Genomic DNA, 24,113 nt, shown 5'->3' on the forward strand with positions numbered 1-24,113 from the left:
CCCAGTTCAGATCTTGTTCATCTTGTTTCCTCATCTAATTCACACAACAAGATAACTTCATGATGTTTGGATAACTTCATGGAGGAGAGGTCTATCAACGGTTACTAGTCGGAGGGCTGTGGGCCACCTCCAGCCTCAAAGGCAGGATGCCTCTGAGTACCAGTTGCAGGGGAGTAACAGCAGGAGAGAGGACATGCCTGTGGCTTCCAGGGGCATCTGGTGGGCCACTGTGCAAAACAGGATGCTGGACTAGATGGGCCTTGGGCCTGATCCAGCAGGGCTGCTCTTATTACTCTTTCCTCCTTCACAACTCCCTCTTCGCAGACCCCTGCCCACTATCCTTTTAGATTCCTCTCCTCTACAATCAAGACCATCTTCAGATCAGTAACAGTTGCATTCCAACTGACCATAACCATCACAGGCTCCTTAACCATCACAGGCTCCTATCTGCATAACGAATCCCCACTGCTCAATCACCATGGTGCCACAGGTTTCTCCTCCCTAACTTCATATGGAATCCCCACTGCCCAATCAGGTGCTTCTGTTTGCAAACTCTCACGAGAGTTGCCATGCGCGGGATTAGCCACAGGTATGCCTTAGAGAATTATATATATATAGGTAGCATTACAGTGGGTTAAGTTTGCTGCATGACAGGGAGAAAGGCATGGACGGACTGTTATGATTGGTGTAAAGGCTGAGGATTTGGTTTTGCACCATAATGTAGGGGAAGGTGTAACCATCTAATGGAAGAGTGAGATCTCCTCTTCTCATGAAAGATAGATGACACTTTTCACTCTTTTAAAAATAAAGGTTGAACAACTGAGGGGCATATCTTGCTTCCTATTAGAGCAAGGGGCTGTGAACAGAGGGAAGCACCCTTAAGTGAAAACTTCATCCTTTGTCTTGTGTAGTACAGGGCAGCCAATTAGAGCCACTTTGGAAGGAGGCCAGCTGGCTGCACACCTCTTAAATCAGGCTGCCCCTCCTCTCCCAGTAATAAGCCAAGCATGCCAGCTGAAAGCATTCAGGTCTCGCTAAGGCTTAATGAACTTTTTTGATCTCCTCACTGGAAGTTATTTGTTATATATTTAGAATGTTTATACATCTCTTTTCATTTTAAAAAAAGTTCATGAAGTGGTTCACATAGCAAAAGGAATTGGAAGATGGTTTTTTCATCCAGGAAGAAACCAAGAGTCTCAGCCTCCAAAAAGAAACAGAGGAAGGGATGCTATGCTGGGCTGAACAGGGGTAGTTGCTTTCCTATTTCAAAATGTGCCTCTTTGCCTTGCTAGCAAGGGATAAAATCTGTTCCACCACAGATTTCCCAGGGCTTGTTCAGGCAACTTCAAGGAGTACATCATATATGTGGGGACAGAGGTTGTTACTTAGGCACAATATTATCTCTTTAATCCATGCCAACATTGCCAGTTCATGTGAACTAGTAGCACCACCACTAGTAGCACCACTGCTTCTGTGAGCTAGGATATCCCCCCATTCCCTGAGCATGAGCTTTGACAGGCTGATCATCTGTAAATAGGCTTGTGCGGATGTACCTTGGGCCTGTGTACAAAATGTTCAAGTCTGTTCCCTGATCCAAGCCATCCACTAATCTTGTGTGGAAGACATGAGGTCAACCTTTTACCTTGAATGACTGCACAAAAGTCCATAGCAGAATCCGAATGGTGTAACCCTGGCGAAGCAGTTTGATGAGACGGGCTGCCCGGAACAGCTTCAGAAAACTCATATTGAAACTGCTGGTATTTACCAGCTTGAAAGAGAGAGAAAGAAAGAGCAAAGGAGGGAGAGAAAGATCAAATAGTTAAAAGACAAGCAAGAAAAACATCACACCTATTGCTTGGCCTCAAACCCCCTCAAAGGAGAGGCAATGGAAAGGAGCTTCACCTTGCTATCCGTCAAGATAATTTCTGTAATGCTGCCAATCACGGTGATGAAATCAAAGATGTTCCAGGTGTCACGGAAATAATTCTGCAGAAAGATTTTTTGAGAGGAAAGAGGGCAGATTAAAACCATGATGTGAATATCCATGTAACATCACCCTGCCAGCGACATCTTGTCAGAAATGCTGCATCCACTGATGTCCAAGAAATTCAGGACCAGCCAAAGGAAGTACCTTTTCACACAGTGCATAACTGATCTATGGAATTATCTGACAGGGGATGTGGTGATGGCCACTAACTTGGCTGGCTTTAAAAGGGGCTTAGACATATTCATGGAGGACAGGACTATCAACGGCTACTAATCTGGTGGCTATAGGCCACCTCCAGCCTCAGAAGCAAGATGCCTCTAAGTACTAGTTGCAGGGGAGCAACAGCAAAAGAGAGGGCATGTCCTCACCTCTTGCCTGTGGGCTTCTCAGAGGCACCTGGTGGGTCACTATGATAAACAGGATGCTAGACTTAGACTACATAGGCCTTGGGCCTGGTCCAGCAGGTTCTTATGGCAAGCTGTATCAGTCACTGGCTGACTCCAGGGAAGGCTCAGTGGAACTGCTGTCAGCTTTTGTTCCACCTTTGGGAGCTAGTAAACCTTTGGAAATAGGGGTAGAGCACCACCCTGCCCTAAACCTAAGAGCTCCAATGGGTGCAAACTTTCTTTATGGCATCAATTTTTACCAAACCAGCCCACTGAATGTACGACAGACGCGGAATACCCTTGGATCAGGTCTACCAGATCCAATTTAAACACTCTATCCAAGTGACACATACCTTCTTAAATAAAAAGCTTTATACTGTTTTGCCAAAATGGGTGATTCAAGTATATAATTAAGAAATACCAACAGCAATTAACTAAAGGTGGTGTCCATCTATCTATCTGAATATTTTCCAAAAAAATGTTCTTGGAGGGATTCCACTGATGAAATTCATTTACAAATATGTTGCATACGGGATAATACATATTACTTGCTTTCAGTAATCTCATGAAATGTATGTATCTGACTTCCAAGCTCATGGAATATTCTGGAAGCCAAACTACAGCCCAATAAGTTGCATCTTTCCTTCAAAGCACTGGGAATTTCCCCATATTAGAAAAAAGGATATGGGGCTAATTAAGCTATCGGTCTGATCCAATATTCCCAGTAAAGCCATTCTTGATAAGATCAATGGGATGACACAGACATCTATAGCCTGGGAATTACTATATAAAATGTTAAATGAAAGAATGTCATCTTCAGTTCAAATTCATTTGCCCATAACCAGAAAGTTAATGCCCAACCCTAAATATCCTGTAACTCACCAGGAAGCCAAAAGCAATAATTTTCAAGACACATTCCAATGAGAAAACCATGGTAAAAGCAATGTTCAAATACTTCAGCGCCAGTTCATATGTGTAAGGAGCAGAATAGTACTGCCAAAAGAAAGAAAAAAGAATCATAGCCAATTTTCTCATTCTTTTGCTTATGTAAATAGCTTTGAGAACCTTTTGTTGAAAAGCAGAACAGCAGCTCAACAGGAATATCCTGCATCCTACTTGTACCAGGGGTGTAGCAAGGTTGGCATGGGCCCAGACACAAGATTTTAAAATGGGCCCCCCCTCACTGAAGCCCAGCTCATGAAATAAAGAAATCTTAAATGAAGCTGAATAGGGGTAACAAAAAGCAAAGTAAAATTATATATCTATATATAACCTATGTGCCACAATAGAACATCATCCAAAATTATTTTTAAAAAGGTTTTGTAAATTGTGGACAATGCAAGTCATTTAATGGTCCTAGAGAAAGACATGCTGTTCTGGTAGCTCCAGGTCTTAACACTCACATCAATATTGGAGGATGAATACAACTGAAGGAAGCCCGGGCGGGTGTGTGGCTGGGAGAGTCAGTCATGTGCCTTGCCTCTGGAGGGCTCCCCAAGGCAGTGGGCCCCCAGACAACTGTCTCCCCTTGCCTTATTATAGGTACGCCCCTGACTTGTACTTTACTCCTGGGTTAAGGAGCAACTCTGAAAATTGTTACCAGAGCAGCCCCCATTTAGTATTTAAGCATCCATTTTAAACAAGGAAGACATAGGGGACAAAAGTGTCTGCCTTGAAGTTACAAGCCTGGAAAAGGCAGCACCCACACTTAGTACATTTTAATAAAGAATTGCTGTCCAGACAAGCAAAGGTCCTTGGACAAAAGGGAGTCTGAACAGATCAACCTGACTCCATCCTAAGGTAATCAGAACTTGCCACTGATTGAACTGGTACACCCAGATAGTCTTGAATATAGTCTTGTCTCATCCATTTGGTCTCCATGAGCCTCATCCAGAATATGCACATATTCTCTGTCCTTTGTCACCCTATTAAAAAACCCTCTCCCTGGGGACCTGGATTACCCAGCAGCCCCTGTGTCAAACACAGCCCTGCTGCTTCGGTCAGTCATTGAGAGGAGGGACTAGAGGCTTCGCCACATGACCTTACTTGAAAAGGAACTGAAGAAGGCAGATTTGCCCCTCGCCCCGAAGGGAATCATGACATGCCCTCCTCCAAAACTTAGCCAGCTGGCTGGTGTACTGTGGCAGAGGGCATTGCCTGTGCCCACCAAAATTTGATTACTTTACTTGGGTGGATGGGCAACACTGCCCATGATCCCCAAGAATTGGTGCCCTAGGCAACCTCCTAGGTTTGACTTGTGGACAGGCTGGCCCTGAGATTGTGCCTTGAAATTACTAGCCTGGGAAAAGCAGCATCCACACTCAGTGCTCTTGCATTTTAATAAAATGGCACCATGTAGAGGCACCATGGTCCCCTGGCACCATGCAGAGGTAACCATTTTCACAGTGCAGTGCTTCCAGTGCCAGTGAGGCTCCTTTAACAGGAATGAAGCCCTCTTGAACCCCTGCATTATCTTGGAAGGTGGTGTAGATAGTGCTAGGAAATGTAGTCCTTCCCTGCACTTCCCCCACAGAGCTCTTAAGAGAGAGCTCTGTCTCTCTTAAAGGGCCCTCCCAACAAACAGGGGGGAGGGAAGAAAAGGTCAGTATTCTGCAGAGCACAGTGGAAAATGGCTCTCATATTGAAGATTTTTTGCCCAAGTGGCCCCTGCTTGAAAAATAGTGAAGATCTCTGGGATAGCTCTTTCTTTCTCTGCCCCTCCCCTCCCCTCCCCTCCCCCCTCTCTCTTTCAAACTCTTTATAGCAGCTTGACTCTTGTAATCCCTACTCTCTCTCTCCTCACTGGAACAGCCTTCAGATCTTCTTGTAACACTTGCTTTAGCAGCCAGTATTGAATACCTGATTGTGTGTTGTGTATTGATTATTTAAGCTTATTCCTCCCTTCTGAAAAACCCTGGCCTTTAAACTCTGTTTGGCCCCAGAACACTTTTAAAGTGGTGTTTCACTACTGGACCGGATTTGAAGCTATACACTTTTTGATTTAGTGGCAGTTAATATGGGCCTGCTCTGTAGAGGATAGCTGCCTGCTTCCTTGCCCTCAGATTTGATTTCAGTGTCCCTGCCCCAGTCATGCAATCTAGTACAAGTATAAGACACTTTTCAGTCTGAAAAGGATGGTAAGAATGTTCCCCTACCACTATAGTATTTGTACTTTCCCATTAGTAAGTTGAATGGGACATAATTTTTCCATCCATTTGTGTTACTCAAGAAGTGGCTCTTAGCTGGGGGTCTGTGGAAAATCTTTACTGCACTGAATCTAATTTGCTTCATGGTGAGTCAGAATAAAATTCATGAAAATAACTTTTCTGATTATTCCCCCCACCCCACCCCTCTAATTTTTACTGGAACCTTATGGAAATATATTATATAAATGGGTGGAGGGTCCATTGGTAACACTCTATTTATCCATCTGTTTATCTAACATATGTATATACTGTCGGATATGTACATCTGTAGGTGGTGTTCACAATTTAAAACACAACAAATATAAAACAGAGTAAAAACAATTATAACAATTTTGCAGAATAAAAGGTTTTTTTAAAATCTCATAGGATAAAAACCATTAAAACAGTTTAAAATTAATTTCAGTTAAAAGCCTGAGAAAACAAGTGTGTCTTGAAGGTCTTCCTAAAAGCAAGCAGAGACGGAGATGCTCTTATTTTGACAGGGAGCATATTCCAAAGCCCAGGCAGCCCTGATATCTCCAGTTAAAAGGAGTTTTGATCATTAAGACTGGGAAATAGCTTCTGCCTGAAAACTTCTGTCAGAGTAGACAGTCTTCTAAGGCAGCTTCTTATGCTCATGATATTCATGAGGGCATTTCCTTGATTTGTATCAACCAACTGCTGAATTAAACCAGAGCATTACAATTGTCAGGGCAACTTTCAATATCACCCCAAGTTCCAGACCCAGACATTCACCTCACCTTCATCATTAGAACCACAGTGTTAAGTGCTATCATGGCCATGATGGTGTATTCAAATGATGGGGAGACAACAAAGTGCCAGACCCGGTACTGAAAGGTGTGTCGGTTTTGAGGCATGTAGCGGGTGAGGGGTTTGGCGCTGATGGCAAAGTCGATGCATGCTCTCTGTAAGGAGAGAGAGAGAGAGAGAAGGAAGCTTGTCAATTGGCATGTTATAATTATTGATAATTATTATATTGCTCATGGGGTGCACTAAGAGCTTTACAAAATGGTAGAACTATATCCAAGTAGTTCATATTCTAAATAGATAACAAAGATGGAGAAGGGAAGGAATAATAATGTGGACTGAGTTGAAACAGTCTTTTAAGCTTTATTGTGCTGCTTATTGTTGAAAGGTAGTTCTGTGATTCAGTGTGCTTTCAATTGCCCCTGTCTTTCTTGGTCCATGTACACTAGAAGGAAACACACAAAAGCCCCAAAGACTGGTTTTTAAGACTGCCCTATTAACAGACTTGCCGAGCACCATTCTCAGCTCTGCAGTCTCATGGACAGGGGGAAGGGCTTACAGAGAGCATATATAATGATTATGTTTGAGCTATTGCTTCGTTGATTAGGGAGTTTTCACAGCTTTGGTCAGGAAAGCTCAAAGACTGCACACTTCCTTTGCTCCCAGGGTCCAGGAGCTTCTGTATGCTCTGTAAGTAGCTCAGGGGATGAGTAGTTCCTTGGAATCTTAGAAATTAGCCTCCAGAGCAAGGTTGGCCAACCTGAGGCCCTCCAGTTGTTGTTGTAGTACAATAACTCTCATAATTCCTAACAACTGGCCATTGTGGTTGGGGGATGATGGGATTCTAGTCCAGCTACAGCTACAGAGCCTGACGTTGGCCATCACTGCACTGGAGAGTTTGGCACAGATCTGTCTGAGCTATGATGTATGGTCAAAGATATATACTTTTGGTTTTGGTGTGATTTGTTGTCCAATGAAAGGTTTTCCCCCACTGAACATGCAGCTTTTGACTAAATAAATAAATATAACATTTGGCATAGCTCCAGTTACAATGATCAGTGATTGGAATGGGCAACACCTGCCTCTGGAGCTGCTTTAGTCTATCAAAAAAAGCCATTTTGAGACTAGGTTTCAAGGCACAGTGCAGTGTTCAGGGCCCCAAAGACTGAACCATAGTAATGTGTACAGAGAAGGAGAGATGCAAAAAAGGAAATTGCATCGTTATCAAATTCTCAGAAATTTGATGCGCAGACAATGTAGCTTTGATGTGCCTTAAACTGGTAATGAAGTGCAAGCTTAAGACCAAATTATGTGAAAGAGAAAAGCACATTCTTTGCACCTTCACATCTCACAGAAGAATATTTCTGGGGAGCATGCATTGGAATACAGTGGATTCAGAGGTTGGAAAATAATCCACGGTTATGGTCCCCATTCAACAATGGTCCCCATTCAACAAAATTGTGCTCAAGCTGTTCTTCTTGGTAAATATTACCTCATTCTTCTCCAGGCTACACTCCTCCATCATTTTGTCTCCTTGCTCCTGAAAAGTGATGATGATGAGAGCCACAAAGATGTTAACAAAGAAAAAAGGAAAGACTACAAAATACACCACGTAAAAAATTGACATCTCCATGCGGTTGCTACGACTGGGGCCACGGTCCTCCTCAGTAACGTCCACCGAGTGCTGCAGAACCCTGGGGACATAGGGAGAAAGAGAGAGAAAGCACAAAGGGTCACAGGCCAATGGCATACCCAACTTCAATGCCTAAAACCAATGATAGCTTCACCAGAAAAACATGGGTGGGTTCTCACATTCGTGGCAAGGGCTAGAGGGCTCCAGCTGAGACGGCGCGTGAGGCAGAGCTGGTGATCACTATCCCTGCTGGAGCCCTCTGCCATTCCACATACATAATTGCTTCCCCGTGCCAGGCAGCAGCTTTGTGAGGCTGCGGCTGCTTGTCCTCAGCCTGGATGCCTTCCAAGTGGCCCCCATCCTGCCCTCAGTCAGGCATGGGCTCATGATGTCACCAGCCCCAATCCCATTGGCCCTGGGTGGCCGCAACAGCTCCAAGCACTCTTGGATGCCTGCGGAACTTTCTGGAGCATGTTGGAATGGCTCGGCCCACCCAGGTAAGCAGGGGAGGCACCCAAGTGAGTGGCAGGAACCTTAATCCCTTTCCTGCAGGCTGACACCTGCTGCTTAGCCACAACCCAGCTGACCTGGGGATCACCTAGCGGGGGGGGGGGGAGGCAGCCCCTTCCCAGAAAGGGGCTGTCCAAGACTGCAGAAGCAGGTGAGCTGTGCGATCAGTAAGCCCTGTCTGAACCATGGGTTTGGATTAGGCAAATCCAAGAGCAATTTGCCCAGTGTCTGGTATCCTACCAGGAGCACTGCGGAGCTACTGCCCAGGAGGAGAGGGCATGGAGGGACACCACCCCAGTGACCAGACAGTGTGACCTGCCCAGTTGGCCAGAGGCAAGGGGAGGGCACCTGTTCCAGAGACACCTTGCTCTCCAGCTGATGTGCAGCAGGGAGGAATATGCCCACTCATCAATTTTCCCCTCCCCATCAACTTGGTGTCTCCTCCCAATGCCAGCACAAATTAATTGTCCTCTGACTAATTTCCAGTGCCCTGGTGCCTATTTGGAATGGGCTTTGGCTCCCGACTTCACTGGCTGAAGGATAGAGATCAGCAATGCCTGGGAAACCTCTCCAACCAGGGACATCCTTGGAGGAGTGGAGGCCAGAAGACACCTGTGCAAGACGTCACAGCCCTGTCTGTTGCACTACACAATTCTGCTGCAGGCAGAGGCCGCCTTCGCATTTAACGGTAAACTGCGGGTCCAATGCACCCTCAGTTTGCCTCCCCCGTCACGCACTCCCAGATGAACAGAATCCCAGTCTTGGAGCTGGCAATGGGGGCGGGACTGGCAGCACGGGCTTCCTCCAACCCTGGAAGGACAGCCCGCAGCACCCAATAGCACAGCAACCTATGGGAAGAGCTCCGGTTAGGGGAAGAATCTCAGATGATACGCTGCAGGAATGGACCCTCGGTCTAGTGAGTAAAACTCACTACAGACCGAGGGTTCATTTCAAGTTTGGATGCAAAATCAGAACCGTGGTTGGGTCTGGGATACATGGTTCCGATAATTTGGACATCACGAGGGCCAAACTGGAGGTGTGTTTGCCTCTGGTTTGGCATGATATCCAAAGGCAGTCAGAGACTGGCCTAGCATTCTTTCCGTGTATGGGGAAATTTCATCAGATGTATGCACTGCTCATTCTAAATGGGAAACTTTTGTCTTGCAAATCTGCAATTGGGAGGACAACTTCAATCAGAGATCTGTCCCTATGTTATGATAGGAAAAAATTCTTCATTTAGAAACAGAGTTTAATAATTTTCACTTATTTTTCTATTAAAAAGTAAACTTTCTAGGTGTTCCCTCATTACTGGGGCAGTTGAAGACTGAGCTACCATGCTGCATTACCAACATGAGAACACCAAGGGAGGTACTCACTGTGGCCACCCTTCACCAGTGGAGACAGTGAAGAGTGTAAGCAATGCCCAAATGATATTGTCATAGTGGAATTCATGGCGCTTCCATTCTCGACACTTCACCTCCATCTTGTTTTTCTCATGGTCCACATAGTTGCCTCTGTAAGGTTGGGAGAGATCTTTAGCCTTTTGACACAGTATTAGAATGCAAGAGGAAAGAAGAAACTTCAAGAGAAACTTCTGGGACATCAGGAAATTTTATTCTCTTTTCCTTGGAGAGATGGGAAGGTTCTGACTGAGTGACTTTAGTGAAAGATAACTCATACATAGACCAAAAAAGACAACAGGAGAAAAATGTAATGTGCAACCCTATGCATATTTACTCAGACTCAAACTACACTTGAGGGTGGCTGACCTGTGTGTGTGTGTGTGTGTGTGTGTGTGTGTGTGTGTGTGTGCACGCGCGCCCGTATGTGTGGATTTTTTGACCTGAAAGTGCTCAACCTGCCCCTGTCTGTGACTTATCTCCTGGCAGTCTCTTTCCCGAGGTCACTTTCCCCTCAGTTGAGCTCTGATTTCAGAAGTGAGCCCAGCTAGAGGAAAACATGTGTATGTGTTGAGGTGGGCGGGGGGGGGGGAAGAGATATGGAGAAGTAAGCAGGGGTGCAAAGAAGGTTCAACTTTCCTCACCCATGCCTTCATTTTGCTCTAAGCATCGATTAATTCCCCTGCCCCACTTTATACATGGACTGGCGCAGGTAAATTGATCTGACACCATCACATGTAGTTTGCTTTTGAAATACACCTTACACCTTACGGAGTTCAAAGGGACTTCACTGTCAAGGGTAATTTGGAGCAGAGAAATGGTGGGTGGGTAACAGATTAAAGATCCTTCCCTATTTCCCGCAGAGTTTCCTATTCTAAAATGGCCTTAGGGCTACCAGTACCCTTACACACACCTGCATATAAGTGCACGTAGAATTACAGGTTTAAGGATAGGAAGCAGCAGGGTAAGTTTCAAATAAAGAAATCTGAAATGAATATATAGGTCAAGAATCAACGAGAAGCTTCCTCCCATACCTGAAAATGAGGTACAATCCTGCTTCCCCTGAGAGCTGGGGCTATGGAAAATTACAGCAGTATTTAGCATTTATATAGCACTTCTTGAGTGTTCAGATTAATGCCTCGCTCTCACATTATCTCAATAACCCTTCCAACAACCTTTAAGGTAGGTCAGCATCTCAGAAGCTGATTTGAAAACAAAGGCAAAGACTGTAAAAAGATCAGGAAAACCAAGAGGGGCTGAATCTAAAGCCCAATGTTATATTCTGCAACTTTCAGAATTTCTAAGTCTATTCAATAAACCCTGCATTCCTCAACATTTCAGAATAAGGGTACCATACAAAAATGCAACATGGCTTCAAACACAATTAAACACCTATGTGTATTAAAATGACACTCACGTTGTTAATTAAGACAGTTTCAACGTAGTTCAACGCCCTAGCTCATTTTAGATTTTCAGTGTGATTTCTCACTGTTGAACAGTTGTCCAGCTCTGGGGCTCAGTATTAATTGACCAGTCATGCCGCCTCATTAAAGAACTTAAGACATTACAGAGAGTAATGTTGATAGCTGAGGAACCCCTGATTTTATGGACTGGTGAAATGCATCAGAATTCTGACTGCAAGGGATCAGAGCAATGTGAAGACTGTTAAAGTGCACAGAAGTATGTGTGTGTGAGAGAGAATTATCAAGGTTGTGCCTGTGCTGCTGCTGTCCCAACTTCTATGTATTAATCATTCAGAGTCTATGCATATAGCCCCCTGCACGGACCTTTCAGTCAGTATAGGTTTGGGTGGAACGAACAGGAAATGGCATGGTGCGAGTCTTCTATCCAGACCAATTGTGTACAAATTTGTCCTTTTAAGAAGTGAAGAAGAAGGTGACTCGCCTGCCTGGTGGCAAAGGTTGAAGACGTCACATGGCATCTAGATAGGCGGTTAGGCAGTGATGGGGAGGGGTCAGCTATCGTGGTGCATGTTGGCACCAACAATGTTGGGAAATGCAGTCGAGAGGTCCTGGAAGCCAAATTTAGGCTGCTAGATAGTATATTGAAGTCCAGGACACCCAAGGTAGCATTCTCAGAAATGCTACCTGTTCCACACACAGGGCCAGTGAGACGGGCAGAGCTGAGGGGTCTCAATGCATGGATGAGATGGTGGTGCCAGTATGAAGGGTTTAGATTTGTTAGGCACTGGGATACATTTTGGGACCAGACAAGCCTGTGCAAAAGGGACGGGCTCCGCCTGAACCAAGATGGAACCAGACTGCTGGCACTTAAAACAATAAAGGTTGCAGATCAGCTTTTAAAAAGACTCCTGGGGGATAGCTGACAGGAGCTGGGCAGTATCGGTATGGCAAATTCCACCCTTTAAGGTGTGAGAGTGTAAAAAATCAGCAGGGGACAGAGTAGAACCAGGTAAAGAGCAGACAGAAGGATGTGCTAGCTGGTCAAAAAGATCAAATGGCCATGTGAAAGATAGCACACATCAGGTAAGCGATTCAGCTCATAGGTGCTTATATGGCAATGCCAGAAGCCTCTGAGCCAAGATAGGCGAGCTGGAGAGCTTGGCTGCTAATTCAAACATAGATATAGTGGGCATAATGGAAACATGATGTGAACTCTATAGAAAGGGCAGGGAGGGGAGAATTGGGGGTGGATGTTAAAGAAGGGATAGGAGCTAACAAGCTAGAAAACCTAGGAAGACCGGAGTCCTCCACAGAAACTCCGTGGGTGACAATACAAGGCCTGAAAAGAAATGTGCTACTAGAATGTACTATCACCCTCCTGATCAAAATGCAGAGAGTGACTGGGAGTTGCAGAAGGAAACCAGGGAGGTGTCAAAGAGAGACAGAGCTGTAATAATGGGTGACTTCAATTACCCACACACAGACTGTGTAAATTCACATTCAAGTAATGACAAAGAGGCCAAATTTTTAGATATGCTGAATGACTGTGCCCTAGAACAGTTGGACATGGAACCAACCATAAGGCAACCTTGGACTTTATCCTGAGTGGTGCCCAGGACCTGGTGCGAGATGTCAGTGTTGTGGAACCTTTAGGGAACAGTGACCATAGAGTGATCAAATTCAGCACAGATTTGAGGAGAGAATCATCAAGGAACACAGACAATTTGAACTTCAGAAGAGGAAACTTCTCTAAAATGAGGAGTTCGGTGAAAAGAAAACTGAAAGGGAAATTCAAGAGTCACTTCATTTCTCTGCTGCCCTGTTCCCTGTCTCAAGCCTGCCTGGCTGCAATGTTTTCACAGAATGGATGGCGGTAGCAGCGTACTGAAAATGCCACACGTTTCAATTGAGTTAATTTAAATATACATAAGGCAACAGCCAATTAAAAAACTTGCCTTTGTTTTCAAAAGGGGGGCAGAGCTTAGAACGTCCTGCCAGCCAATCAGATTTCATCACTTTGATTGACTTATCTGGCAGCCAATCAGTGGCCAGAGGGAGAAAGTCTTTGCTGCTGAGAGGCAAGGCAAACAGAGAATGAATTGCCATTTTGGTTGAGCAGTGCTAGTAGCAACTGCTCTCTACTCAAATACCATGTGGGGGGGGGGGGCTTTCTTCTACTAACTCCAGAATTTAACAACTGAACTCCATTTCTAGTGGTGGTGAGTGTGTACTCAGCAGTGGTGGCTGGGCACCCTGTCTGGTACTGGCTGCGGCTGGGGACTCCTAGCCGCGTCCTGCCGCTTGATCCTCAAATGTCCTCTGCCTGGCCCCATTGGTTTTTTTGCCGCCCAAGTTGGGGGTCATAATACTGAGGAGGCAGGCCGGGGCAGTAACTCTGATTTTCCTGATTCCCACCACCACCACCCATCAGCTGGCAGGCTGCATCTCCAAGCTGCCTTCCCTGCCCTTCTCCCTCCGCCAGGCAGTGGATCAGGCAGCACTCCCCAATTGGTGCTGCAGTGAAGGGAGCGGGCTGTGTCTCTGGGCCACACATGGGCTTCAGAATGCCACCTGGGCCCACTGGCTGACGGAGGGAGCGGGCTGAATATGCTTTGAAGTTTATCAAACATACTATCAAACACAGCAGTGTGATTTTGCAGTGTCTACTGATATACTGCCTTTATTGTTTTGCTTATTTTGGTGAAAATGTGATGCTTTGAAAAAGGAAGTCCAGTAGGAGACATAGCATACTTGTCTTGCACCTTTCTCTAGGAAGGTGCAAAAACTGGCACTTCAAGCAGAATACGCAGTGCCAGGCTGTCGCTGCACTGGGGAATGGAGTCAAGTTTGGAAACCTTTTCTGTCCTACAGACAAGTGTCTAGGAATCTAGCAGAAAGCTCTTGTCAAGCTCAGGTCCTGCATGGGACTTGGTGAGAGAGAAGCTTTTTGCTGTCTTCATTGACATGGCTGCAGCTGCGGTACCTTTGGCAGCTTTGCTGGAGATCTGCATGAATGTGGCCTGGCTGTAACCTGAACTATGCAACTTATGTGCCTTCTGCCTGCCTGAGAAGGCTGTGTCCGTCAGAGTTTGTAGGGGTGGGACTGGCAGCTTCAGGGCAAAGACATTTCCAAACATCGTTGGGTTTCCTTCCTGGTCGCCACCATTATCCCACTCCTCTCCCAGTGAAGGGAAGGGACAGTGGGCCACACAGAGCAGGGATGGACATGTGGGGAGAAATGCCAGAGTCAGGTCTGCCCTGACTCAGAGAACAGCAACAAAAGACAGATGTCCCCGAGCAGGGATAGTAGGAGATCGTTTTCAGGGCTTTGTAAGCTTTCAGTGGAGCTGGCTTTTGGCACATCATTTGTTATTGTGTATCATTTGCCGATCCGTGTATAGTAAGTGTCACTGAATTTAAAGTGGCTTACTCCCAAGTAAGTTGTGCATAGGATTTCAAACTGCACCACAACCTCTGTGCACATTTACTTGCAAATAAATTTCAGTGAATCCATGTGATTGCAGGCATGCAGGGGATCTTGCATGTTTACTGGGAAATCAGGCCCCTGGTTTCAACAGAATTTACTTCAAAATGTATGCTGGCTTTATAAAGCAGCCTAATGCTATGTCCCCCCTCCCCCCTCAAAAATAAGCTCAACTGAGCACTGATCAATTCACTGAATTACAATGCAAAGAAAAAAACTGTGTTGTTCCATTTAAAAAACTACAACCCAAAGCAGGGCAATACTTATATTATATGTGGTTAACTTTTAATTAATTTTAGGAGATGCACTAGTTTCATCTAAATTTAAATTAATGCCCAGCTTTGCTAATGTTAACAACCATGTGTTGCTTTTCTTCTTCATGAGGGATCTGTTTGGTCCACTCAGTGAGGCAAACACAACGAACCACTATTTTTCATATTCCAGGGTAGCGGGGGAAGGGAGACAGCTGTTTCTTTGTCCAAGTAGCCCTCAGGGCAAAGTGAAATCTGTCTCACACCTAGCAGAGGCTTGTCTGTTTAAGTCTAGAGAAAGAGAATCATCAAGGTTGTGCCTGTGCTGCTGCTGTCCCAACCTCTATAGATTAATCATTAAGCCTCAGTAAACTCGGTGGGACTTACACCTGGGCAAGTGTGCATAATATTGCAGCCTCAATGATCTTTTTCTTCTGTTTTAAGGAATGCCTTCCCAAAATAGACTGTCTTTCCCATTTCACTGGTCAGAGTGGTAGAAGGATGGATTCTTTCTCCTTTTATGTATTCTTATAGGGGGATTCTGATGACTGCAAATGGTTGTGAATATGGGACTCTCTGGTTTTAACTTATTATGGAACAGCTCCTGTCTGGAGGTGGAAAGTCAGCAAATTACTTCAGAACTACATTTAGATTGCTTCTTTCTCTGCTTCAATCCTTTGAAGAATCCTTCCCTGCAATTCACTTAGTCTAGAGTAGTTTTATCAAGGTCCCATTTGTCTCTGTCCGAATACTGTAGTTCATGAAATATTAATGCATGGTGTCTGAAGGAGAGACATTTTATAAGTTTCCCTTCTAGTTAAGGGGTTCCGTTGATTCAGTGTTGCTTGGATACCTGCTCTGGGCAAAGCCATGAGAGGATATCCTTCTTTTTGTTATGTAAACTAATTTGAGAATTTTTTTTGTGGTTGAAAGGTGTTATATACATACTTCTAATAATAGTATCTCAATCTGTTGGAAAACTTGACAGACCACCACAAGCCACACATTAATGTCCTTGAAAATCTTTGAAATTATAGTTTTCCTGTGGGTATGGTTGGTCAAATGAATTCCTCTGCATGACGGTTAGACTTTTCTGTCACTGGGTGAGGTTGTTGGGTTTTATGTTTTTTTCCTAAAACAATGGCGATACTACATAATTATTGGTCATGAGTGAATAATCCCTGCATATTTTACCTGTTTAGAACTCTCCTTGTATCTTCTTCTTAGTTATTATTACACATAAGTTAAGCTGTTTGAATTCTCTGTCCAGGTCATTTGGAAAAAAGGAGAAGCACCTTTGGCTGCTGCAAGAACCGAAAATGGCCAAGCCAGTAAGTGCTCTCCCCAAATGTCTATGTTCAGTGTTTAATTTCGCCCCTGAAAACAATTATTGTAGAAGAACTGTGCAAATTACGGAAAAGGTGGAAAGTCTCTATCATAACTTGCATGCAAACATTCCTTAGCACTCTATGGAATTCTTAATCCATGTTGAAAATAATGCTTGTTTTCTTTCTGTAATAAAAATTATCAGGATAAACTATTTTTAATTCAGTATAAGAATGACCACTTAGGCTCCACCCCAAATTGCCCATGCTGGCTTCACCCACCACCTGCCCTGCCCAGCGCCCACCCAGTCCCCGAAGTCACCAGCCGCCATTGATGCTGGACTGGATAGGCTTTGGGCCTGTTCCAGCAGGGCTGTTCTTATGTTCTTAAGTGGAGTGCAGTGACAGATTTCGGGATGCAGCATGAACTGTTTTAGCTCTTCACACCATTTTCTATAGGAGGTTTTATGTAAAATAGTTTGAGCTGGGATACACAGCTAGAAGCGCTGTGCGGGACTTACATGCAGTCTTTCTCTGTGTCCTTTGAGCTGTCTGTACAGTAGAAGAATTTACCCTTGAAGAGCTGAACTGCGATGACAGCAAAGATGAACATAAAGAGCTTGTAGACAATGAGTATGTTGAAGACATTCTTCAGCGATGTTACAACACAGTCAAAGACAGCCTGTGAGGGAAGGTAAAAGCCATAAGGTGTGATTCATCATGGACAAAAACAATGTTTTAGTCAAAGAGAAGGACATAAATGGCCTCAAAACTCTTGTTTGTCAAGGCACTGTTATCAAGGCCAGCAGGATGCCCAGAAAACACCAGTCAAGTCAGAATCCCAGCAGCACGGGACCATTTAGAGTATTCAAGTTCTTGATTATCATGGCTCTTCCCATGTGCACACTTTTAACTCACACTGGCTGCAGCTGACTGTTCTACATGGTGAGGAAGCAGTCAGACCTCTTAATTGTGAGGAAGGACTCTGTAAGAAGCAGCAGTTCCAGCATGGAGATAAAAGCCCAGTGACAAGATCATTTCCTTTGGTAATGGATGAGCAGTCGCAGCAGAGCATAGGGTGAGTATGGAGGACAGGCTCCTCTAAATTTAATAGCTCTATCAAAAAGAGATTTGAGCACATGCAATTTGTCTCATCCATGCATGCATGGCAAAGAGACACTGGCAAAGATTTCTACCGTTCATCATGCAAAACTGCAAGTGTCTGCAACTGCAACTCCCAGGGAAGAGGGGCTGACTATTAAACCAGTTTAAGGCTCTAGTATAAACTGGTTTAATAATCATTCCCTTTCCAGGACTTCTAGTTTTGCATTGTGGAGAGCTAGAGATCCATAACATTCTTGCCAAACTACAATTCCCAGGTTTCTGTGGGAGAAGCCATGACAGTTAAAACTGGTATAAAGCCAATTAAGTTTGTAATCTGGAAAAGGCCCAAATTGTAGCGGCCAAATCTTCCTCTTCTACAGGTTAAAAAAGTATAAGATTTACATTCTCCACTCCACTTGGTGACCCTAGCAGAGGAAGTGCTCCCTTAAACACCACACAATCAGGGGCAATGACTGTCATTTATTTGTCATGTGAGACCTGTTCTGAATAAAGTTTGCTTTAAGGATTGTTGTTGCCTGAATTTCATAAGTGTAAGCAACCATACCTTGAGTTTAGGCAACCGCTTGATAGTCTTCAAAGGCCTCAAGACTCTTAGAACACGAAGAGACTTAATAGTTTTGATATCCCGGCCTTTGTTGGTCCTGCAGAGTTGGGAGGAGAAACAATCATCCAAGACAACAAAACAAATGAGAGAGAGAACAAAATGAATCTCTGAAACAGGTTGAACTTGGAATTCCCAAACAGCAACTATTACATTCTGATATGTGTACATGTTGGAAAACCTGGGCCAAATTTCATCTTTGTTGGAGAAAGGAATTAGAAACAAACTCACATTCCTAATTTTGCACTATGCTGTGGCTTTCATATTTGTACCTTTCTGATAACCGTTTCCACATTGACCTTTCTGCTAAGGAGTCAGTGCATTAGGGCAGCCTGGGCCTTTCCCAGATGGCAGGCTTAATCACGGGATTACACCACTAATCATTAGTCTCACAAAAGCTGCAGCCTGAAGCCAAAATAACAATTCTGGGGGAATTCGGATAGGGCTGCTTTGATGCAGTGTCCCTCCATTCTTTTCATTTTTTTTTCCGTGGACTGTTCATACTACTTGCTCCCTGGTCTTTCTCAGGTCCTTTCTGGCCTATGGCTTTCTAGAGTAGGCAGGATGCCGTGCCTCCCCCGCACCCCGCATCATGCATGTGTGGTGTATGCTTCCAAAAACCTTCATTTCAATGAATAAAAAACATTTTTCCAAAACCCAAAAAAAATTAAAACTTGTTTTTAGGGAGTCCTCCACACGACTGCTGACAGTCCTCCACACGACTGTCCTCCCCACCTGCCCTCCTGGGCACAAAGCAGCTGCAGAGGATAGCAAGCCAAGCCAGCCAGGTGAGCAGAGAAGCAGGGAGGCAGACCCTTTTTTTATTTCTCTTTCTTAAAAAATAAATAAATCTGGTCTGCAAGACCACCGACTTGGCAAAGCTGGTGATCTTGCTGGTATCCTGCAAGTTCATCCAGCATTTTTTTTTTTTAAATGCAAAAAATCGGAGGCTTTGGGAATAGTCACTCTATCACTATGGCCTCCCCATACACCTCAGAAGAAATGTTGGGGTACTTCAAAGTATCCCCAAAAGCCATGTAAAAAGTGGAACTTTTTAATGCAGGCATAGTTCGGGCTAAGCGCCAATGTGCAGGGGAAAACCCGAATCGTGTATGGAGTGCACCTCAATATCTCGCAGGGACTTCGAGGTAAATCTCCCCGATGTACAAACACACTCCTGCCACTCCCGGGTTCTTCAAAGTACACTTGCCATCTGGGAATGTCCCTGGTGCATGTTACTCAAAAAGAGGGCAAAAGAGGACACAAATGAGCATATGCTGATTTTATATATTTTTAAAAAATATTTTAAATCACCACTGCCTTCTTACGGTTTTGACAGTTATGGTTTCAGACATATGATTGAAAGTGTGGGGGCAGTGCTTTCTAAAAACTGAGAAACCAGAGAGATGTTTGGGGACAGGTATCCCTCTCACAACAACTGGCACAACCAGAATAAATTATGTAAAATAATATCATTGCGGAATGAGACATGCAAAATAAGGGAATGTGTGTAAATTGGCTCAATTTGCATAATTTGTATAACTTTTCTTGCCACTGAAGTTGGACTGGCTACAAAATTCTTTAAAAAGCAACACCACAAAAACACAGTCTAGTATTTCTGTCCTACCACTGACTTCCTCAGACAGTTTCTTGCACTCTCGTTCTCTGTTTTTCAGATGGAATGTCCCATTTTTGGAAAGAATATATTAGATTTACCCCTGTATTTCTTCACTTCAGAAAGACTTGGGATTCAAGCTGCTGCTTGCCTGGGTTGGAAGGGCGGCAAAAACACTCTAATTGGAACTACTCACTCATGCACACAACTTTTTCTTTCTAACCAAGGCTGAGGGCTACATGTGTACTACCTGCCAATGCAAGTGAACTGGTATGAGAAAGTGCAGGGCGAGATTTGATGAGGGGGAGTGGCTCCTCCCCCACTCACGTCACGTGACTGGCGCAGGTAGGGGCAGCTTTTCCTCTCCCAGTTTCTCTGCTTTTTTCCTGCTGCAGCTGGGGGTGGGGCCAAGCAACGTGAGGGGATATGTGGCTCTCTTTTCCCTCATGTCTATTGGCAGAGCTCTCAGAAATTCCCGACAAAAACAAAATCTCTGACTTAATCTGGACAATCTCCATAAACAGAGGGTTATTTAAAAAAAAAAAAAAAGAGGACAGAAGGGAAAGAAGAGGACAAATGGCCACCCTACTCTGTATGTTGCAGAAAATTTTGCAGAATGTTCTAGGATGCAGTTGAATGCTCATGTTGAACTGCATGAATGCTCATGCAGTCCATGCAGGTCACCTACCAGTCCTGTTGAAATTCGTTGTGGTCCCATATGAACTGAAAGTGTGCATTAGAACTTACCCAGAATGTTCCTGCAGCTGTTTATTGCAGGAGAAGGTTTGTATTGATGGGCAAGCTGTGCTATAGAGGAATTTGTCTGCCATTACTGATGTTTTCTTGAAAAATCTGATAGGCTTCTGAGGAACTCCAAGGTTCCCCAGAACTCGGCTTGAAGCCCACCACAGTGTCTTATACCAGGGCCTGTGTTGAACTCATATACTGGGAAGAAGCTAAACTAACATTATGGAATTGATGGTCACAAGCATCAGGCAGCCTGAGAGCATAAGAAGCTAGCAACAGCTTCAAAGTATTCCCTTATCGCTTGAATTGCCTGCCAATTCCAAATCTTATTATTGCGAGAAAGAGTGAGATAACAAGGTTAAAACAGGTGATCTGACACTCTTGCTGAGTTGGGCCATCTGTCGCAAAGGCATCCTGCCACTATGCTCTATGTGTCATAAGCTCACAGTGCTTGGTCGGTCTGAGCAATCATCTTGCTCTTTCTTTTCAGTCTCTCTCTCTCGCTAAACAAACAAGAGCAGCAAAATGCCTCCTTTTTTAGTAAACAGTTCTACCAATGTAATAATCTATAATTATAATACATAAATAGCCACTTCTTTGTTATATATAGTTATGCATGATGGCAAATGGAGGCATGTGATGATACACCTAAATTCCATGAATCTTCCACACAGGCTAGGAAGACGAAACTGAGCACATTGCTGGTCCATCCACAAAACTGTAATTCTGGGTATTTTTCATTCTGAGGAAGACATAAGCCCATTCTTACCATCTTGCCACCATAAGCTCCATCAGAACACTGGTGTTTTTAAAACTTCACAGTCAAGTGATTTTCTGTAATATTTTTCTATATTTTCAGTCAAGAATTTTTCCCTTAGACTATTTTCACATTGTGTTCTGGAACTACTGAGTTCCACAGAAGCCTATTAGGGACTCCTAGAACAGTGTTCCTTAAAAGTCACAGGAGCCAGTGATGGTTTCCATCAATCCTACATGCGTCTCCTTGACTAATTGTTTATTAGTCCTGTGCAAATCTTCAGCCAAAGTCAAATATTCTATATCGCTCCCCTGGCACCATGCAGAGGTGTTTCTACCCACCACACAGTGCTGCACTTTCCCTAGTGTTGGTGGGGCTCCTTTAAAGGAAACGGAACCCTCTCAAGCTCCAGCACCATCTTGGAAGGTGCACATGGAGCACTGGGAAGTGTAGTCCTTCCCAGCAGTCGATGCACATCTTCTAAGATGATGCTGGGGCTTGACAGGGCTGTTTTACTTATAACCTGCCTGGAAAAAAGTGCAGCACTAGCAGAGGTAATGAGAAATGGCTTTCACACTGAAGATTTTTTGCCAAATGGCCCACTGTTGAAAAATAGTGAAGATCACTGCCCTAGAACATGCCCCAGAATCCTTTACAATATGCTGGGGTTCCATGACAGGCTGGTCAAGGGGGAAAGTGTTCCCTGAAGGCACAAGATGTGGAAAACGCTGCCTTAGAGTGTAGTTGGATTTCCAATTCTGCCCAAGGTTCTTTTCTTTGTGGCAAATTTGGTGTAATATTCAGAGTACACTGGCTTAATGGTTTTTGGTATTGGCAGGGCGGATATTGCAGGGAGCGGGAACTACTAGAACCAGTGTGTGGAATCCTGCTTGAGATTTGTGCTACCTGATACTACCTGATTAAATTGGTGGGCTGGGCTGTGAGCCTGTTAAAGAGGATATATGCTTTGCAACATAATGCACACTGCATTGTCCTGGCAATAAGGCCAAGCAGAGAAGGGGGCAATTGCCAGAATGAGGTAAAGGGGAGGAGCAGCTCCATTGCTCCAGCAATAAGATGCTTCTTTTTTTACTGTACATCTAGGAAGTCGTACAAGAGGTAGAAGCAGACCAAGGCTATTGTGAATGTTAGGAGGGCCTTCATTTGTTCTTAGGGAGCCCAGAGAAAAGGAAGAGAGTTTGGATGAGAGAGACCTGCTATCTTTCGTTTGACTCTTTGACCAGCTGGCACAGCCTTCTGTCTGCTCTTTATGTGGTTCTGCTCTGTCCCCTTCTGTTTTATCTGAATCCTCTGCACCCTCGCACTTTAAGGGATGGCATTTGCTGAACTGGATACTGTCCAAGAGAGAGGCCCCTTTAAGCTGAGGATCTCAGAGAAGGCACAGGCCAGGCCAGGCCAGGAAAAGGCATGCTAGTTAACCTCCGTTTTTCCACAGATAAGAAATGTTATATTCTGCCAAAAAGCATTAGATGAAGACCAGTGTACTCTGGTTGCCTTAGTTTGATCATATTTTTAGGCATTTGGACTGAAGATACAGTATGCTTAACAGTATCTTTCCCACCAATTTAATACAAAAAATAAAGGACAGTGATACTGTGGAGGAGGACTTGGCTTCAGTTAGGAATTAAAAATCTGTTGCTGTTTCAGGAGTATGAGATCTTGGAATAGTTTTGGTTAGATTAAAATTTTGCATTAAAGCAGAAAAGAAGTGCTGTGGGGTAAATAACAGGGAAATACAATTAAATAATTGGAAGTTGGAAACCTACTGTGGAAGCCTACACTTGGAAGCCTACTGTGGAGAGAGCAGGAGCAGCTTCAGGGGGGTGAGCAAGCTTTTCAAATCAACATCTAGCCTTTCCCCCCTTTAAACTAACTAACAGGAGGAGGGGAGACTTTGAGGGGCTGGTTTCTCTTTAAAGGATAAGCCCTAGTCTGTGTTACAAGTTAGTTCCCTCGAGACCAAGGTGGCGGATCTGGGGAAGCTCAGAGAGACAGAGGGGCATGCGGATGAGACCTTCAGGGATGTAGTAGAGGCACCCCACTCCAGGGCTGATAGCTCTGCTGCTGTCAGGGAGAATGGAAGTCTTGGGGAAGAAGGATATCAGTCTGAGGAAGAGGGAAACACTCCTTTAGAAGGGACCTCTTCCGTGGATGATGAGCCCATATCCTCTTGCACAGCGGATACTCCTCCGGGGAGTGGGGGCCTCCTTGTAGTGAGTGATGCGATCATTCGAATAGAGTGATTCGATCATCGGATAGAGAGATGGGTTTGTGACCCGCGTGTTGACCGCACGGTGACTTGCCTGCCTGGTGCGAAGGTTGCAGACATCACGCAGTGTCTAGATAGGCTGTTAGGCAGTGCTGGGGAGGAGACAGTTGTCGGGGTGCACGTCAGCACCAACGATATGGAGAATGTAGTCAGGAGGTCCTGGAAGCCAAATGTAGGCTGATAGGTAGCATTTTGAAGTCCAGGACCCCCAAGGTAGCATTCTCAGAAACGCTACCTGTTCCACACACAGGTACAGTGAGACAGGCAGAGCTGAGGGGTTTCAATGAGTGCATGAGACATTGGTGCTGGGAGGAGGGATTTAGATTTGTTAACCACTGGGACACATTTTGAGGCAAGCAAACGGGATGGGCTGCACTTGAACCACGATGGAACCAGACTGCTGGCACTTAAAATCAAAAAGGTTGCAGAGCAGCCTTTAAAATGACACCTGGGGAATAGCTAACAGGAGCTGGACAGTATCCGGTTCGGCAGATGCCATCCCTTAAAGTGCGAGGGTGCAGAGGATTCAGATAAAACAGAAGGGGACAGAGCAGAACCACATAAAGAGCAGACAGAAGGCTGTGCCGGCTGGTCAAAGAGTCAAATGAAAGATAGCAGACACCAG

The 24,113-nt window shown here is 44.7% G+C and overlaps 1 protein-coding gene across 10 annotated transcripts in view; it reads right to left on the reverse strand.

The window, feature by feature from the left end:
* CACNA1E (calcium voltage-gated channel subunit alpha1 E) overlaps positions 1-24,113 on the reverse strand; it is a 673,520-nt gene that overhangs the window by 60,834 nt on the left and 588,573 nt on the right. For all 10 annotated transcript variants that reach the window (XR_008306367.1, XR_008306368.1, XR_008306369.1 and 7 more), the window contains 8 exons: positions 18,023-18,119; positions 16,875-17,035; positions 9,846-9,983; positions 7,819-8,020; positions 6,320-6,484; positions 3,256-3,366; positions 1,903-1,986; positions 1,643-1,768 (listed from right to left, as the gene is read on the reverse strand). Coding sequence is in view for 7 of the 10 variants with exons in the window: in XM_053247018.1 (XP_053102993.1) it covers positions 1,643-1,768; positions 1,903-1,986; positions 3,256-3,366; positions 6,320-6,484; positions 7,819-8,020; positions 9,846-9,983; positions 16,875-17,035; positions 18,023-18,119 (1,084 nt within the window). In the remaining 3 variants the exon portion in view is untranslated. The remainder of the gene's footprint in view (positions 1-1,642; positions 1,769-1,902; positions 1,987-3,255; positions 3,367-6,319; positions 6,485-7,818; positions 8,021-9,845; positions 9,984-16,874; positions 17,036-18,022; positions 18,120-24,113) is intronic.

The sequence above is a fragment of the Hemicordylus capensis genome, chromosome 4, assembly GCF_027244095.1.
Source record: "Hemicordylus capensis ecotype Gifberg chromosome 4, rHemCap1.1.pri, whole genome shotgun sequence".
Taxonomy (NCBI): domain Eukaryota; kingdom Metazoa; phylum Chordata; class Lepidosauria; order Squamata; family Cordylidae; genus Hemicordylus; species Hemicordylus capensis.